At 35.0% G+C, this 19,668-nt stretch overlaps 1 protein-coding gene across 1 annotated transcript; it reads left to right on the forward strand.

Moving 5' to 3' along the window:
• Positions 1-18,748: 18,748 nt before the first annotated feature.
• LOC137398244 (uncharacterized) lies at positions 18,749-19,291 on the forward strand. Its single transcript, XM_068084351.1, has one exon. It carries the CDS (start codon positions 18,749-18,751, stop codon positions 19,289-19,291), a length of 543 nt encoding a protein of 180 aa, XP_067940452.1.
• The last annotated feature ends 377 nt before the right edge of the window (positions 19,292-19,668 follow it).

The raw sequence follows: 19,668 nt of genomic DNA on the forward strand, positions 1-19,668 counted from the left end.
TGTACAAGTATAACTTATTGACAATCCACAAGTTTTAACTATAGTTTAAACTAGTGATAAAACCAGCTAATGGCAAAAAATGAATTTTGCTGTGCTGCTGGCCGTGGATTAAATTTTTTTTAAATGAAGGTTGTTTAGCATTACCATTTACTTTTCAAGCCTTTGTGCAAACAAGTTTCTTACTGCTAGAAATATAATCAAACAATTCAATTTAGCACTTTGAGAGTAAAAATGGGTACTTGAGAATGAGACACCTTTTAGTTATAAGCTAAGATTTTTTTACTCTGATTCATAACATATAAACTGCATCTCATCTGCTGTGTTCAATCAAGGGTTGGTGCAACACTGTGTATCTGACTTTTGCGGTATTTGACAACCTTCTTTAACCATATCTAATTTTGATAAGATAACAGTATTTTTTGGTTGAGAAAAGTTGTAAATATAGTACAAAGACATTTGGCCTCAGCAACAAATATGCTTGTATTTTATAGAGTTTGGTCTATATCGGACCTTTGCTGCTAGTATAATATTTTTTTGTTCAACAAAAATAATTTTGAAGGGAAATAAATGTCAAAACAAACACTCCAAAATTTTAGTGTGATTTGAGGTTTAGGCATATTTACGGTTTAAACAACTGAGTTAGAAATTTTGAAAAAATAAGTCACATAAATGTGCTAGGCTTTCCCATATATTCGTTTGTTTTGTAGTAAATTTTAGGAAATATATTTATGAATGCTAAAGCGTCTCTGACTGCCAGATAATCCAACTTACCAATCTTTGATGAAAAGAATGTGCCAGCCTAAAACTTTTTGACAAGTGATTATAAAGTTATATTATCTATCCACATTATAACATGATCAAGATTTATATTTATGGGGAGGGAATGAATAATATCAACAAACTTCTGAACTTGGACTTAGAAAATTTATTATTTATAACTGAAGTTTTGTGTGGGAACTTTGAGTGCTGTTGATTAATCCTTCACAGCTAAAATTAGAATGGTAATTGTTGAAAAAACAGCATTCTAATATGCAAACAAAGTTTGCCATTTTTTAATTGTTTTTTTTTTATTATTTTGCATCAAAAGAATTACCACATATTTTCTATTAATTGCAGTCTTTGTTTATTGTAGAAAGTTTTCCAGTGATCCATCAACAAAGTAGTTGATAAAAAATTTTGCTCGCACTTCCCTATCAAACACCAAATAAAATCACAATATGTTATCAGACATCTCATGTATGAGACACCGGTGTCTCTCTTCTTCATTTGGTTACACACACAATAAGTATAGTTTTCAGGGATATAAAACAATTCAGATAAATGTGTTCTGAACTGATGACCTCTAACACTGCCTGCTGTTTTTGATAAAAAAACGGCAGGATTTGTACATATATTTGTAGATTCCACACTGCTGACATTGAAATACATTTAGATTCCTAATTGGTAAAAAGAATTCACAGTCACATAGCTCCTTCTTTCTCAAATTAGATGAAAACTTAACAGTGAGTGTCTTTTCAAGAGACTTAGGCAAATGATTTGGTCTATAATGATCTGCCACTTGGCTTTTATTTCTAGGATTAAATAATTTTTCGAAGTTGCCACTTGGAAACATGCAAAGAATGCGGCAACATCCTGTGCATTTGCAGCTCGCAGATGATGATTTTTTTGATATGTTTCCGCAAACACAGAGTTTTGGCAACCTCTCCATTTTGACTTTTTTTAGTTTTATCCTTTCAAAAAATTACAAAGTTTCAGAAGAGGGTAACTCAATTAACTAAAATTTAAAAATTCAAAAAAATAAAAGGGTTGCAAAGCATTTCTATTTATTTTTTTGCATTGTTTTCAATTGCTGTCACAAACTATTAATTCGTAAACTTTAGCTTGTCATTATTCTTATGAATTAAAAAAGTGGTGTAGTCAATATCAATTAGGATTCTATTTTTGTGTACTTTGAAGTGGACTGCTTTTAACTGCAACAAATTCCATAAAATATGTTTTCAAATATGTTTGAAATATCATTTTATTGTGTAGTGTAGGCTGATACATGTATAGCGCTGCTTGATCTACTTAAATGCATTATTTTAAAATTAAAACAATTTTTTTCCAAAGTGCTTTTTTGTTGTGCAAAATTCGAAAACACCAGGTAATTTTCTGCTTTTAGAATACGTGCATATAGAGTTGTATTTTTGAGTATCAGGGCAAACACTATTTTAAGTATTTACAAGTTTTTAAACTAAGAAAGTTTATATCGAGACACATTACTGACATCATTATGAGTTCTGTGCGTACACATTGCACAAATAAACTAATATTAAAAAGGTTGCCTTTTGAAGTATGAGTTAGGAACAGCGGATTTTAAGTATTTTTTTGTTTTCTTTTTGATTAATTTAGTCCACAATAAATTATATACCATGATATAATGTTAATTATTATTAACATATAATGATATAATGATAGGTTTGAAATGTCAAAATTAAATACCATTAAAACCGAAATGAAAGTTTTATGAATAAGTTTAGGACAAACAATAACTTTTCTAACTGAATAAGTTTTTTAGCTATTTGGAAGTGTTTAGTATTACTTACAACTTGTAACTCATGAGTTTTCTGATAAACATTCATTGCCATATTGCATGAACGTTTGGTTTTGATGTCCAAAACGACATCTACTTCATATGTTAAACATTTTAATCTGAACAAAATAGATGCTCAGCAATAAATAAAAAATTGTTTACGTTTCATAATTCCAGAAGGTATTTTAGGAATCATTCAGAATCAATTACATAAATAAGATTGACCGTTGCAGGTGATCAGAAATGCTTTAATAGTCAGTGTTATTTGACTTACACCTGTCAATAATACCGCTATGGTTAGCTGATAGATTTGAGTTTATGTTACATTTAACCTACAATAGGTGACACACGATTAAAATTAGACTATTGAGCAGCTGATCTGAAATTTGAATTATAAAATATTCTATAAATATTATAAAATAAAATAATAATAATATTAATGATAATAAGAAATGATGATAATAGGTGGTCAACTAAAATTGTAGTTTGGGTTCAGTAATTATCCAAATTAAGCTTTATGTTATGGAATGTGTTTCCTTGTCATGGATGTGCAGTTAAATTTAAAGGAACTTTTTATGGATCGGTTTAACATAAATTTTATATGCACAATAAAAGAGGACATTGTGTAAAAAATCTATTTGATTTTAAGCAGCAAAATAAAAATCAAACAAAAAATTACTTGTTACATATACGCTGTTGCTGGCAATGCTTTGCCAGATATCAGGTTTTTTGGTTGAATTTGCATTATCCACATTGAAAAAAGCTTTTTTGCAAACACTAATTTTTAACAAGACAAAAGCTAAAAATATTCAATAATCTTTAAAAAGAAATTTTTAAAACTGGCTCTATTTCAGTTGTCTAGCATTTTTGCTAAGATATTGTAGATGTAATAAACAAACCTATAATAAATGCTGTTTGTCTAGTCGCCTTATGAGCCTTACCTATCGATCTTGTATGTTTAAACATTTCAAATACTTCTTTACTCTGGAGCAACTCTGTCATGGTTTCCTGAAAAACTTGGTTTGAAAAAACTTTGTTTGAATCTCTCTCTTTCATTCTAAAATAAAATATGTGACAGCTGTGAATGAACAAAACGAAAGGTTGTTGTCTTTTCATTTGAAAAAAATGTTGTTGTATATCCATTCCTAAAAGATTTCCTTCAAACGCACTTGACTAAACAAACCTTTTCATATGTGTGATTGATTTTTAGATTTTTTATGTAGAAACCTGCATATTTAAAGATAATTTCAAACTGAAAATTGCAGGAACTATATTAGTTTCACTAAGGCTACGTTTACTATTGTATAAACAAACATAGTATTCTGGCAAGTTTTATTGCCAGTGTATGTATCTCATTCATACACTCGTTCACACATTAATTCTCGTTTTTTCATGTGTGAGTGTGCGGGCGTGTGTGTGCGTGCGTGTGTGCGCGTATGTGTGTGTGATTGTTGATTGTTTAATTAGGTATATAGGTTAACAAAAGATTTAAATGGTATATAGCTAAACCAATACAGACTCTCTGGTAGTTTAAAACCGGCATCAGGGCAGCGCAACTGGCAGCTTGCAAAAGAACAAACACAGTTATGACATCACCAATGTAATCAGTTGGGAACAGGCGCTTAGCACACTTCACTTTTATAACACTTTAAGTCAAATCATAAAAGTCATGTCAATATTTGTTCATTAGATTACTTTTTGAACTTTAATTATTTTATAGAGTTATATTTTAAAAGCATTGCTTGCCTTTAGTTGGGTTCATAAGTTGCATATGTAATTTTTCGAAAATTAATATCATTAAAACACTGAGAAAGTGAGGCACAAGCCAGATTTAAAAAATGCATTCTAATAAAATGAATACAATTAGTTGAAAATTATTTATGGCTTAATTTTAAAGTAACAATTGCAGCTTTTTTTCAGCATTGCCAAGCTCTTTTGAGCTAGTGAAAACTCTAAAAACTTTTGTAAAACCCCCTAAAATCGGTTCTATAATATAGGTGAGGGTGAACAATGTAGAATACAAGTGAATCACGGCTTTATTGTTAAATTACCATATCAAATGGCATATTTATGTATGTATGGCTGTGTGAAATTGTGCAGTTGATAATGTATGTTAGAAGCAAATAATTATCAATTGACCTATATACACTGTTACCTGTAAAATATACATAAGTAGATTACTGCTCTTGATAATTCAAACAATGTGTAATCAGCTTGCTATATCTTGTGATGTTGGAACTTATTTGGTTAAACTTATCGAGTGTTTATGTCTATGTTATGACACAATTAATTGATTTATTTAAACTATTTCAGTCAGAAAACTTCCAATTAGTGTAGCTTATCCGTCCCTTTTTATTAAACACTGGTTATTACTGTTTAGAGAGTGTAGCAATTGTGTACTTTAACCAAATACAAACAAGCTAAAAAAATTGGGTCTGAACAGTTTACTATAAAATCTTTGTTAAGCTCATAAAAATAATAAAATAAAAGTTTTGCTTTAAGCCTTTTATGTTTACGGGAGTTTAATTTCCATCATTTTCATGCAGCAACTTTTCAGTCTTACACAAAATTACCTTTTATTTGTAGTAGACATTTATATAATGTTTTACTTACTTAATTAGTAAGTATAAGTATTTTTCCACATTACTAACTACCTAGAATAAATAATATAACAAATTGAGTGTTTTAGCTTGAAGATAACTTTTACCCACTGTGTGGGAATACAATCAAAAAGTGATTAAATATTAAACTCATAAACATTATGGTTTTCTGTATTTTACTTCATCCATTATTAGGAATATAACATTGAGGATAAGTGTAAATGTAGTTATAATATTGATTTGATTGAAAAAGAAATGCAAGCTTAGTTCCCACTCATTGAGGAGTGATGAGGCCCACTTGCACAGTAGCACTGCAGCTAGTTGAGGTGTTGGGCTCCCGGAATTGGCAAACTCAAACATGAGGTTTTAATTTACATGTATGTAGGTTAAACAAATGACCTTTAATATTAACTCTAGAACTATTAAATGCCAAGATTTTGTGTAAGTCTATTTGAAGACTGTTCCATTGTGATGATACTCAGTACTCGATTGATTTATGACCTGAAGCAGTATATTATAATGGTAAAAGTAGAATGGTTTCAAAAAATTGACAAAACAAACAGCTGAGCAAAAATGAACCGAGATGAAGTAAGTGGTGGATTATGAAATATTATGCACATTAGAGGCTTTTGTGCTCTTAGTTATTTTCCTAAATAACAAAATGGAGCATTTCTTCAAGACTTCAAGCAGTAACTAATTTTTGAGTTAATAAATGTGCTTAATATAAGTTTCATAATACTTCTGTATTATGAAACTCATATATAACCAGTAGGCCTATAGCAATATACATGACATGTCATACCATGTTCAATGCAAATGATGTCAAATTACAAAATCGTCTTTAGCTCCACGCATCTCATGACAGGTGACGGTCCAAATGAACTCTTAAAGATTTTATTGAATACGCCTCCTTTAACTCCAAATAAAATAAATATATTGTTGTTTCTAATTTATTTTTCTTGTCATGATTTCTGATTGCATTTTTATACATTTTTTTGTTTATTTTATAGGTAATTTATTTGTATGACACCTATGCTCAATTTTCGGAAGTTCATTATTAACTATGGCAGTGTCATTATGCAAATTATTTGACTCAAAAAATGAATTTGTATCGACAACATATAAAATAGATTTTAAATGATCAGTAAAGAACTCAAAATCTTTATTATATATTAAGAATACTGTTGAACCCACAAAATGATCCTGTAGGAACTCAAAAAGTTATACTTGAAGAGGAAGATTTATAGGGCCCTGTAAAGGTCAGCTGTTTTGTATTTTCAAAGTATTTTTTTTTGTTTAGTGAACCGAAGATGATGAAAAGTGCATTTATTTTAATTTGTTAATGTATACTGTGGTCAATAGTGTCAAAACCCTTACTAAGATCAATGAGTTATTTCTATTACTGCTCCACCATAGTTCAATGCATTCAAAACTTCATTTGTAAGCTCAATTAATGCCTGGCTAGTACTTCCATTTTTCTGAAACTATATTGTTGTGTCATGAAAATGCTATTATTTTCTAAATATATGCATATTAACAACTTTCTCAAACAACTATTTTACAAGCACCTGACAATATAGATATTGTCTATAAATTAATAAAAGCTTTGGTAGACCGCTTTTGAACAAAGGTTGAACTTTTCCTATCTTAAGGCCATCTAGAATATACCTAATTTCAAGCTTGCATTTATAATATGAGCTAGAAGATAAGTTAAAGCGGGTGCTGCAATTTTACAAGTCTTTCTGGAATTGAATCTAATCCAATAGCTCTATTTGCATCTATCTTATGCAGAAACATTCTCAACCTGATCTTCACCAAACTGCTAAACCGAAACTGCAAGTAGGTAATTGGTAACATATAAGCATTTTCCACATTGTTCAAAAACCCTGGATTAATTTGTTTCCTGTTTTAAGCAGACATGCTATTGTTAAAGGAAGACATATGATTTAATATTTTAATCAATTAGTTACGCTTAAATAAAAACTTAGTGTTGCATTTAAGGATTGTACAGTATATGTTGTATACACCAAATGAAGAAATATCAATAAGTATAGACACTGTAACTTGTGAATTATAAATAAATAAGCTACAGCTATTGAGAATTGATACATTATTTAAATGTTAAATTGCAACAAATTTCACATTACAGTTATTTGGTATCAAAATATTTACCATGTTTTATTCTGCTGGGTTGTAGGTGCAAAGTATGTCTAAATGTGAATATACAAGCTCTCAAAAGCTCAAAAACGAAAAGCCGCCGTAGATTGGAATCAGTTTCTTTATCAGACGTTGTCATTACATATGATTATTGTTTTGTCATGTGAAGTTTTCACGTCAATTAAAAGGGCAATAAAGGGCTCAATACCAAACTTGTCATGGCACTAGTTTACGACAAACGCTTCGGGTTATACTTAAGTCCCCGTATCAAATATAGATGCTCGCTACTTTACAGTTTTGTTTTGGCTTGGTCAAACCGTCTTGACGGAATCTGATCATGTGGCCCATACTAAAGGGTTATATAGTTATGTGGTTAGTTTCTGCAATTTTTTTTAAATTTCAAGAAGTGACCAACGGGCTTGTCATTTTTATAAGACAATGGTATGTACTCCTTCCAGCTCAGGTTACAAAACCAAACTATTTCTCGTGGTAGGTTTTAAGATATCAGTGCTAAAAGAGACAGCATTACAGTGGCGATAAAATTGACATGTAAGAACAATAGACACATTATTATTGAACTCATGAAGTATATTTGTGAAAATATTTTGACGAATGAGGTTGCGTAAAAGTGTAAACGTATGCCATCTCGTACAAGTACGTCCCATTTGAGCTGTTTTGGAAAGAGATTCTAACCTAAGACAGTCTTGTGATTGTGGTGATCAACTGTGGGTTTTTATTAGCTTTTAAGAGCTGGTAATCACATTTCCAATTTGTTTTGCACCTACAACACGACAGAGTAAAACATGGTGAGTCTTTTGATATCAAATAACGGTAATGTGAATTTCTTTGCAAGTCAAACTTGAACCACCTTTTTGTAGTTTCTAATCTTCTTACTTTTAAAATTATTTAGTCTAATTATTTGAAGTTTTGTTTCTTAGGTATGATACAAGTATTTAATTTATTGAAACCATGCAAGTCTACTTACTGTAATTTATGGCAAATTATCACCCTTTTATATTAATAGTTTTCTAGTTACTTCTACACTAGTTGAACCTGTTTATTGACTTTTTATTTTAATGAACTTGTAACTTCTGCTTATAGCGTCTTAAAGGCACATGCCTGAACTAACTAAAACCTGCTAAAAATATATAGTCTGTCCAGTTAAACGTACAAACTATAGCAATGCTAATAAAAAGAAAAATCAAACACATAAGGTTTTGCTTTAATCTTTGCAAAAAATTTGATTCTCAAGTTTTCAACTTCGAACTCTTTGTGTTGATGGATAATGCTAGGTGGAACTATAAAACAAGTTGCTTCAATTAGTGTTAAATTGTGCATATGAATTAGTAGAAGGTGGTTAATTATGTCAGAGAAAGGTTAAGTTGGTTGAACAACATATGTATGTACATAAATGTGGCTAGTTATAGAGACAGTGCCTGGATAAGTGCATGGTTACTAGCCATCCACAAATTACATGTAACTAGGCATACTAATAAACATGGGATATGTAGGTGTTGGGTATTATTTAACATGCTAATGTAGTTATCAACCTAGTTTACAAGAAAATCATCACATACTGAATACATGTAGTTTAATAAACATTGGCCTATGAACTGGCTGTTTTTCAACTTTTGGGCTATGGCAATATGCTAATACCTACATAAGATTAATCTCAGGGTTGTTTTAAAGTTTACTTATGTGTGTTAGTGGCGGGTTAACTTACAAGTGCTATTGATGTCATTGAAATATTAGAATAAGATACCATGATGTATGTGAGAAACTCAGAAAACAGAATGTGCATAGGAAATATAACAAAACGGGAGGAGCCGTTGTCTGGTAGTCATCATTGTTAATTAGTGCTCTGGTTATTTATGCCCTGTGCTCACAAAATTAGATTAACTTGTACTCTTGTTGTTAATCAGTAGTATTTTCTAATGGTATAATTAATCAAATACTAATTTAACAGGCTACATTATATATATATATATATATATATATATATATATATATATATATACTAACATCAGTTGTAAAAGCATTTAAAAAGAGAATCCTATACTAAAAACCTAAAAGATAATTAGTTGAGTATGAAATATTGAAAAGGAATATTAGGAAAACAGTAAACTTTTAGTAATTGCGCTGCAAATTTGTTTTGTTTGACGAACTCATCCGACGCAGCTGTACTAGCAAAAAGTAAAAAATTATATATAGATAAATAATTTATAAATTTACTGCACAAAAATGTATATACAATTTTATTATTATATGTAGGTATTAGAATAAACATATATGTAATACTGATAATCGACTATTCATGGTTTTTACTTTTTAAATTGTATTATATAGATAGTAAAAATTGAATATTTTGTGAATTTTGCATTGATTTATCTTAGATTCACTCATGTTTCATGTTAGAGAGTCTCACATAAACCTTTGAATCCACTAAAACGCAGTGTGAAAAGAAAGCTGTAAATAAATACTACGAACTTATGTCAATTGTTACGACATTTTTATGTAAGCGCCCTTGGTGGGATTTCAGTGCCCGCTCAGTTTTAAATTCATCAATGCAGTCTCCAATCAAACACCAGAACCAACCGCATGATGGACAATTTCCTGAAGTTTTAATTTTTTCTCGTAACTTTGATCCCTTGGCACAATTGCGACAACGTTTTATGTAATCACAACTTTGTCTAAAATGATCTCTCGCGCGGTGCTGCCTCCACCCACTAAAAGACAAGAAGTTTTTCTCACACCTTGCTATGAGACACCATATATAATCACATTGTTGGTAAGGACACTTCATGCATGGTCGATCTGCATCCCGTTGCTTTACATAGTTGCAAACGCAATACTTATAGTTGTCATGGTTTGAAAACAAGTCTGAAGCATGTTTGGTTAGCTGGTAATTTCCAACAGTGTTTCTATACTTTGAGAAGAAAAGGCACATATTGTAGTTACATTTATAGTAACCACAATGAAAACATTTTAGGATCTTGATACTTCTAATTGGAAAAAGGTTCCCACAACGGCAATTTTCTTTTTTCTTCAAGCATGAGAATTCTTTTCTGCTCATAGTTTTTTCGGAAAGGTTGACTAAGTGTTTCAAGCGGTAATGTTCTGCAGCATTATCATTGCATATGGAAACATAGCGACATTCTGGATACATGCAAATATAAACTCGGCAATTTTTACATCTATGGCTCATGTAAATAGATCTTGGGGTTTTCGATCCACATACACATGCCTTTTCCACACCTTGTGATATACTTTGACAATGCCACTTTGACATTTGTTCTGTAAAACTTTCTAAAGATTTGGAAGAAGGAACTTCAGACATCTAAAATGTAGAAATAGCATAGCTAAAGTCTATAATTAAAGTATTTGATATAATCATGAGATTAATGCAATGTCTTTCAGGAAAGCTTGTCCTCAGTGCATTTATACGCTGGCACTGTATCAAATACTTCTTTCTAATTCCCTTTTTTGTCTCTATTTTCTCTCCCTCACACTTAGGTTCTGGTTTATTTTATTCTCAACATTTACAATTGAACCAATTCTCTAAACTGAAAAAAGCATTCAAAGTGCAATGACACTAGGCTAAAGGTTTTGATTTGTATTTTGTAAGTTTTCTAGGACAACTTTGTGCTGAAAAAATAAAAGGTGGTCATCAGTTGATCGACATGTAAACAGATAGAAAGTAGTTCAACAAGAGCAAGTCTCATAGAAAAGTTGGTTATTAATTCAAGATTACTGCAATCCCCGGTTTGGTTAACTGATAATTCAACATGATAATTAACAGATATATATATATATATATATATACATACATATATCTGTATACATAAACATATATATCTGTATATATATACATGTATATATATAAATATATATACATGTATATATGTATATATACAGATATATATATTTATGTATACAGATATATATATTTATATATATGAATAATATTAAATTTTACAGATACTTTTGTTCTTCCATTCATTTAGCAGTATTCCCATTTTGTTGATGTTTACATGTAGGATACCCTAAATATTATACTCACTGCTTGTTTACATGTTTCACCTTCCAAGCATGATGTTACCATTGGAACAATTTTGGGCCAATCAGCTTTTTGGCTTTCTGACAGCTGAACTATATTTTTCTATAAATCATGTTAGATAATAATATATTGTCATTTAAAACCAACAAAAAATTATTTCTATTTCAATAGTTATTTTTGGTGAGCATATAGTGTCAAATATGCTTCTGGCTTTTTAAACTTTTTTAAAACGCCAAAGTTTTAGTTGAGCACAACAACTCTAATTTTATAACCACAAATAGGAAACAAACGGTAATAAATTGTAGATGACACAAATGACAGGTCTTTTGTTGATGTTTTACAAGGTAACAAAAAGAGCATCAACATCACAGATATTTGCTACTCTAGCCATGAAGAGAACATATGAAATTAGTTAAGATGTAACACTCATGAAATTTTTAAAATGGTTGGTTTATAAAATAAACTTAAATATGTACATTTGAGTAAACATGAGAAAAGGAAATAACATATCAAATATGCTTCAAATAAACCTCAATGGTGCCTTTGAAAACCAATCATTTTTGTTTCTGGTATTATTTTTATCAATATACTTTCATTTGATTGGAGGAAATATTTGAAATTTTGCCACAGCTAAAGTGAGTGCTTTACATTATGCAATCTGTAAATCTGCATAGCTATGCTTGTTCGATTGGTGCGACAAGCAATCCTCATATTCAATAAAATTACTGAAACTGCTGTGTGTTACAACATTTTGTCTCCAATCCTGAAATTATTTGCTACAAATAATGGTCACAGATGGATTATTTTATGGATATTGTGTTTTACCCATCCACCAGTTGCAGCAATTTTCTCATTTATAGTATATTCATTAACTGACATCTTATCAAAATAATCAGTCAGAATAGGAGCAAGCTTCATATGCTTTGGCTGATATATTATAATAACTGTAAGCAGTTCCAGGCTCTGAAACACAAGAAATAATATAAGTTCAACTAAACTTTTAAAGGATTGCTGAGACACAAAATGCTCGGTTAGATACATGTATTAAATTTTTTTGAAAATAATTAATTTTCAAAAAAAATTAATAAAAATTAATTTTATTAATTCTCTAACCAAGACTTCTTTAAGTTATAAAACTATTTAAGCCTCAGTTACTAATTATTTTGTAAAAAAAATTGGTTGTTTTGGGTAAAACATGTCAACATATTTAACTTTTCTAGAATACCGAGCGCCTATGCGTATATTTATCTATTTAATAATTTCTTGCTTAACAAAGTTATTATGCAAAGAGCATGTGATGTATTTTAACATCCATACCATCAATATTCTCTCCCAGTAAACATTTTCATCAGAAAACAACACATCTACAGCTTCTTTAAAGCATGCCATCGCTTCTATTGAGTTAAACTTTTTACATAGCTCTCCAACAGAACACATCAGTTCTTCATCGGTGTCTGTTAAGTTATCTAAAACTGAATCAAAATTACTCAGAATAACAGTTTCAATGTGTTGAAGCCATAGTATAAGTGACACATTTGATCAGCCCAGCGCAGAGGGTTTACAGCTGGGTTAAAAATATTTTAACTAAATTGACTGCCAGAAAATTTTCTTGAATTTAGTTAAATATGTTTTATCACTTTGTAGTATTACCTAAAAAAGCTGATGTTTTTGTGTCCGTATTAAACATAGTAGACATGCTGACAAAGTTGCATGCAAATCTGATTCTCATTTACTTGTTGTTAAAATTTGAGAAGCACTGTTACTACTGTTAGTAGTCAATAAAACTGATGTGATATTACACTTTTTTTTTCATCTGCATTAGTCAAAGACTCAAAGTTACAGAACAGAGAAAACCCCAGGGGCGAGACCTCATTAAACCACACCTCATTAAACTAGTTGTTATGAACACTATATTTAGTCAACAGGTAGTTTTTGGGTTGAAAACTGTATTATAACCTCTGTGGCTTGCGAACCAACTAGGATTTTATAGCTACCCAGTTTTTATTGACATAATACTGTAATAAAAAACTTAGGTAAAGCTAAATTTGTGCTACATTTAATAAATTATATGCTATATTTAGCTATTCTTTAACCTGTCATAGATCTAAATATTAATAAACTACGGTTTGAAGGCAACAGTTTGTTACATATTATGATAGTGAATAAACCACATATGCTACAGCTTGTGTTATAATTCACGGACAACTATTACTTCTGTAATAATTTAATTGTTGAATCTACATGTTAATTCATTGCATAGTATGCGAGAGAATAAACATTTGAAGGTTAAAAAACCAAAAAACAATAAACCCCTGAAGGCTGGCCGGCAACTCGCATGAAACTTTCGCCCCAACGGTGGCGGGGTTTAACCTTTTCCACACCGTTCCTGTAAATCTTACAGGCTGAGAGCGCAGTCTCAGCGCACCAAACCCGTAATTGCCTGCAGATCTGAGTCTTCGATAGGTATTTTTTAAATTTATTTATTTATTTTCAAACCACACTAAAATTTTAGTTAATATTTGGAAAAGTTTTAAAAGATATCATTCTACTTGTTTAACACTATAATTATTCTTTTTTACGCATGTGCAAAAGGAACACAAGGTTGGAAGTTGAACGTTCTTTATGGAAAGCTGATCATCGTGAACAGACGTGATATTTGAAGCGCGGCTAAAAAAATTTGTTTATAGGAAGATACCGACTGGTTTAAAAGTGAAGAAGAGGATTTTATACCAGAAAAAATGAGGAAAACGCTGAAAGTAAAAAAGAGAATCAACATATTGAATTGGATTGCGAATGTGAGACTGAAACAGCCTGTGTTGAAGTGGCGAATAATGGCGGATATCAAAGCGGAGCTTATTTAAAACCAAAAGAATTACATTTCGCTGACAACCTGGCAGGAATAGAGGTTTGCGTTCTTAAACAGGTTAATGTTTTTTATTATTTGAAGCTTATTAAACATTGGCCATTATAAATATTATGTTTATCGAAACGAATATACATGACCTTCAAAAACATTGCGATGCTTCGGAGCCTGTTGATGAAAAACATTTGGCAAGTTTTTTGTTTAGTTTTGCATATAGGTATTCTCAAAACGCCTTCTCTGTTGCCTTACTGGTCCACATTTCTTTATTATCTACGCTTTTTTTAATCGATTTAAAAATTAAAAGACAATTAGAAGCAAGTTTACACTTTATTGACAATTTTGAAGACCCTGCTGGCAATATATGGTTCAAGTTAGAAAATGTTTTTGCCATGACATGCGACTGGTACTATCCTGTTTCTCTACCTGACAAATTTATATCTGTAGATGAAAGCTTGCTGGCATGGAAAGGATGGCTCAACTTCAGACAATATATTCCAATCTAACATTTCTAAATTTGGAATTAAGTTATTTGCTTTCCGTTGCTGTCTCTGGCTATGTGCACCAGTTGTCTGTATACATCGTCGATGAGCAAGCTGAATGCACCGGCGTAGGAGTCACTTGTGGAATATATTTGTGCGAGTCATGTTTTGATCCTTACCACGCTAACTAAATTTATTTACAAATGGTATTTTATTTAGTTTCTGCAAATGCTTTACTGCTTTGTATTGCTAGCTTTTTTACATAAATTTGCTAATCTATTGTATTAGTTGTGCGTTGGTGTGCTGTAATTGATGCACACTGTTATTTTCAGAGCAAAAAACTAATCAAAGAGTGCAGTTCTTATATAGTTTTGCAATCTAGCACTCCACGATTTGCTGTTTCTGCTCTTAATAAATGTTGCTTCCTGTCTTTTGCTGCTTCACCAAATGTGTGAATATAGGCTCACCACCTAAATCTTTTTTTTTACATAATTTTATAGTCACAAGAAATGCATAAAAATTCAGAGCAAAAAATTGTAACCGTGTATCTATAGATGTCTAGCTGCAATGTTTTTGCAAGCTGTGTGAAGGAAAGAAAATTATTCTGCAGAAAAATGTCGCAGTTTCCAGATGCATATTTATTTGCGCTTGTGTGCCAATTTCCACGAAAGTTGGAGAAACTTTGTTGGGTGCCTGTGTTGCGCTGCTTATGGACAAGGTGTCTCAAGCATTTCTAGTGGCGCTCCTGCTATACATCGGAGCTCATAACTCCGCTTTCAATGCACTTACACGACTAATTTTTTCGCAAATTGTTGTGAACATATGAATCCATGCAGGAATTATTTATACAACATTGCCAATTGCTTTTAGACAATATAAAAAACAACTGAGAAGGACGTACAGAAAAGAACTCGTAACTTTAACGAATTGAGACTCTTGCATGAAAACAAATGCAAGCTAGCTACATAAAAAAGTATCAGCTTGTAGAGAAATTTCTCAGCATTACTATGCATGGTTATTTATGTATGTACCTCTATTTTGATGCAAAAGTTGATGCCTTCAAATGTTGATGCAGTTTTTACGCAGTGGTTTCAAAGGCTCAAATCGCCACAGTAAATGCTCTGGTGCGCTGGGGAATTTCCAGCCGTAAACCTGTGGTCACTAAAGGGTTAACCTTGGTGCCAAAGGTTCTTTGGAGGAGCCACACCAGAAATAACAGGTCCAAAAGGTGAGCTGGCAAAAACACTGGCCATCGGACAAGGACCAGCAAACGTCATGTATCGTGCCATGGCCACAGGAGAAGAGGTGCCAGCAAAATACCTGGAAGTCGGTAGCAGAAAACTGGACTTGCTGCACCCGATGTAAGCTTCTCTGTGCATACGACAATACGGCATCTTAGAGGCATGCGTGGCCATGCAGGGCAATGCCAGATGGTTCGCCATCTGCCGCCTGGCTGTGGAGGATACCGCAGTGTGGCAAACGCCTGCCCCGGCTCACTATTGGATGGGAAGAACGACAAGCCCTCTCCATCTGACTTGGTACTGGCCTGGACTGACAGCAACAGTCAGATGGCTAATCAACAGTCGTGAGGTGTGCTAGGCTGCAAAGCATGAAGGGACAGAGGCGTCCGGAGAGAAAAGAATGCTCTACAATAAACGACCTTGGCATAAATTGGTAATAGACCTGGTGGGGTCAATTCCGGTCACGCCTAAAGGGAACAACTTGTTGCTGGTTCTCACTGACTACTTCATCATATGGCAGGACACACTGGCACCACCTGACACCATGGCATTGCTGGCGGCCAACACACCAGATGAGTGGGTCTTCTGCTACCCGGGGTTGCCCGAGCAGACACACACAGACCTAACTTGAGAGCCCACTTATGGCCAAACTGTGCCATCTCTGGAACATGGGGCCAACCCATTTGTTGCACTATTATCCACATGCCAACGGAATCATTGAACGGAACATTCGTAGACTCGGAGACTCCTTGAGGGCACTACTCCTGGCCCAGGGACCGGATGAGTGTGACGTGCTGCTTCCCCTGCTGATGAGGGCATACCGAGGCACCACCTATTTCGCAATCAGAGAGACAGCCAACATGATGATGTTGGGACGAGAGCTGAGGTTGCCGGACCAGCCGTAAAGTCGCTCACCACCGATCGAATCATTTCCTGCCCACCAGCACGCCAATAATGTGCAGCGGAGGCTGCGGATGGTGCATGAGGCGCTATGACAAAGTTAGATGGAGGTGAGATAGGAGGAAAAGAAAACAGCCGATGCTGTATGGCCCAGGCAACTCGGTATGGCCAATGACTAAACATATCTGCTAGAACAACAGGGCCGGTGTTCCATTAAGAACGCAGGAAGGCTGAAACCTTATCATGCTTGCCCGGAAAAGTTGGGGCAAGCGCGGGCTACCCTGGAGCAAATGAGGGGTCCTAACAGGAAGGTAGCTTGTTCCAGCAAACCGGAGAGAAGGCAGGAGGAGGTCAGAATAGACCCTGCACCCATAATGCCACTCCCCCTAGCTGGGAAAGGTTGGTACTAAAAGCTTCAGAAAAAAAGTGGGCAAAAGAACACTCTGGAGAAATTCTTGCCGAACCAGAGAAAGAAGAAAACCAAAAGCGCGCTCCGAGTTCCGAGGAAAGCAATCTGGTCGCACGACAATAAATTCCGGGAAAACCTGAAGCAAACACAAAAGATACCGAAGAGAGCACCACAGCAGATCCTATTAATCCCCAATCCGATCAACTCCGGTCCGTCACTATCCGAGGCCAGCCCGAACAACTAGGAAGCTGGAATGGTACAAATATGGTGTATGTTATTCTATAAAATTGCCAGAAAACAGTCTGGAGGTTGCGCGGAAAAAATGTAAAACGGTTTTAATGGACGCAACCAAAGCTTTTCTTTTAAAAAAGTCATTTTTTGGATGACATCAAAACCCTGGGAAAGATGGATGGCAAAGGCAACGCATAATTACAGGACTTATTGACTTTGGTCACAATTAGCTTGAAAGAAGCAGGAGAAAGAATGGAGAGGCCAACACCGGCAAACATGATGACCTGCAATGGGGACGACACAGAAATGGATGTGACATGACAACCAGACTCTGCGGTAATACAAATTACTGAAAAAGAAGCAGAGACGTTGTTAAATGCAACCCTAACTGTGGAAAGATTTGGAGGATCTGATCAGCGAGGCCATGCCAGAATAGGTGAAAGAGCAGTGCCGGGTGGCTGCTGTGCACACTAAGAGAAGACGAGTCTGCCTCCCCTCACCGGAGTTGTCCTCTTCTCTGCCAGCTGTTACCGTTAGAAAAAGCACGCCCATAAAAGACCCAGAGCCAGAAAAAACCAGGCCGCAGAAGAAGATGATAGTAAAAACTATCAAATATCTGTCTTCCCGAACTGTCTCACGAGCAGAGAAACAGGTGAAAGACGGGGGTTGCTAGATCATGCAGTTTATAACTAACACCCGGCGAATCCACTTTTATGTCCTACAGCACTACGCCGTTTTTGTGTGCTCATGTAACTTGCAGAGTGTGTCAGAGGACAAATTCTATTACACCACGCTACTCACCAACAGGGAGTAGTGGAACCAGTGGTGTATCTTGTTGACCAGGACTCCTGGGAGCAGTTCTGTCAGTAGAACAGGCAGGGATCTCTGACGATGGCTGCTTACACATGTACTACTACAGGAAGGAGGTACCATAGCTTGCAAAGCGGACTATATCAAGTCAGGACTCTGCTGTGTCACCAGCCCGTGTCCGCCCAGCCTCGACCAGGAGGAGCCGGACAGCGTTCAATCCCGCCGAGTCATGCGCACTGGCCGAGATAATGGGACAGACTTCAGGTAGCAAGACTCTCCTGTTGGCTCAGCACAGCCAACCCAGATTATTGAGACAAGGTGACCAGGAGTGGACGAGGGCTGCCTAGCCGATGCAGACGGTTTTATGGCCAGGACACTTGAAGGGCTGGAAGCGCCAGCTACTGCTGGAGGAGGTTACGCGCTTCCGCTATGGAGCTCGCCAACATGAGGCCCTGGCTCAACTGGTGTTCTCTCAGGACTAAAGTTGGAGACCTTAGTCGCCAAAGAAGCGGAGTGTGTGGTGGATGGCATTTCTTACATTTAGCCAAGCCCGGCCGAGCTCGGCCGAGCCCGGCCAGGCCCGGCCAAGCCAAGCCAAGCCCCGCTAAGCCCAGCCAAGCCCAGCCAAGCCAAGCCAAGCCAAGCCAAGCCAAGCCAAGCCAAGCCAAGCCAAGCCAAGCCAAGCCAAGCCAAGCCAAGCCCAGCCCAGCCCAGCCCAGCTCAGCCCAGCCCAGCCAAGCCCAGCCAAGCCCAGCCAAGCCCAGCCAAGCCCAGCCAATCCCAGCCAAGCCCAGTCAAGCCCAGCCAAGCCCAGCCAAGCCCAAAGCCAAGCCAAGCCGAGCCGAGCCGAGCCGAGCCGAGCCAAGCCAAGCCAAGCTAAGCCAAGCTAAGCCAAGGCAAGCCAAGCCAAGCCATGCCAAGCCAGGCCATGCCAAGTCAAAACCAAGCCGGGCCGAGCAGAGCCAGGCCTAGCCGTGCTGGGTGTAGCCAAGCAGATCGAAGGCGGAGTTTACTAGCTATATAGGCTCGATTATTTGTGTAGAAGAGCAGAGCTTGTTTGAGCCTATTCATTGCCTGTTACTTGAGCATTATTGTACAGCTTATGAACTGAGCAGAAAATATGTGAATAAACTCATGCATCAAGTCTTATACTAGTAGAGAAAAGTGAAGGTAACACAAAACATTTACACTATCAGCTGTTACAGAACAACTACATCAGCTAACTAAAAAGAAAATGCAGTGGAAGTGGATTATAAAGCATGAAAGCAGTTTTCATCAGCTAAGGCAGCTTCTGACTGCTGACACATTTCTTACACATTTCAACTCAGAGCTGCTCATAGGAACAACAA

The sequence above is a fragment of the Watersipora subatra genome, chromosome 6 (assembly GCF_963576615.1).
Source record: "Watersipora subatra chromosome 6, tzWatSuba1.1, whole genome shotgun sequence".
Classification (NCBI taxonomy): domain Eukaryota; kingdom Metazoa; phylum Bryozoa; class Gymnolaemata; order Cheilostomatida; family Watersiporidae; genus Watersipora; species Watersipora subatra.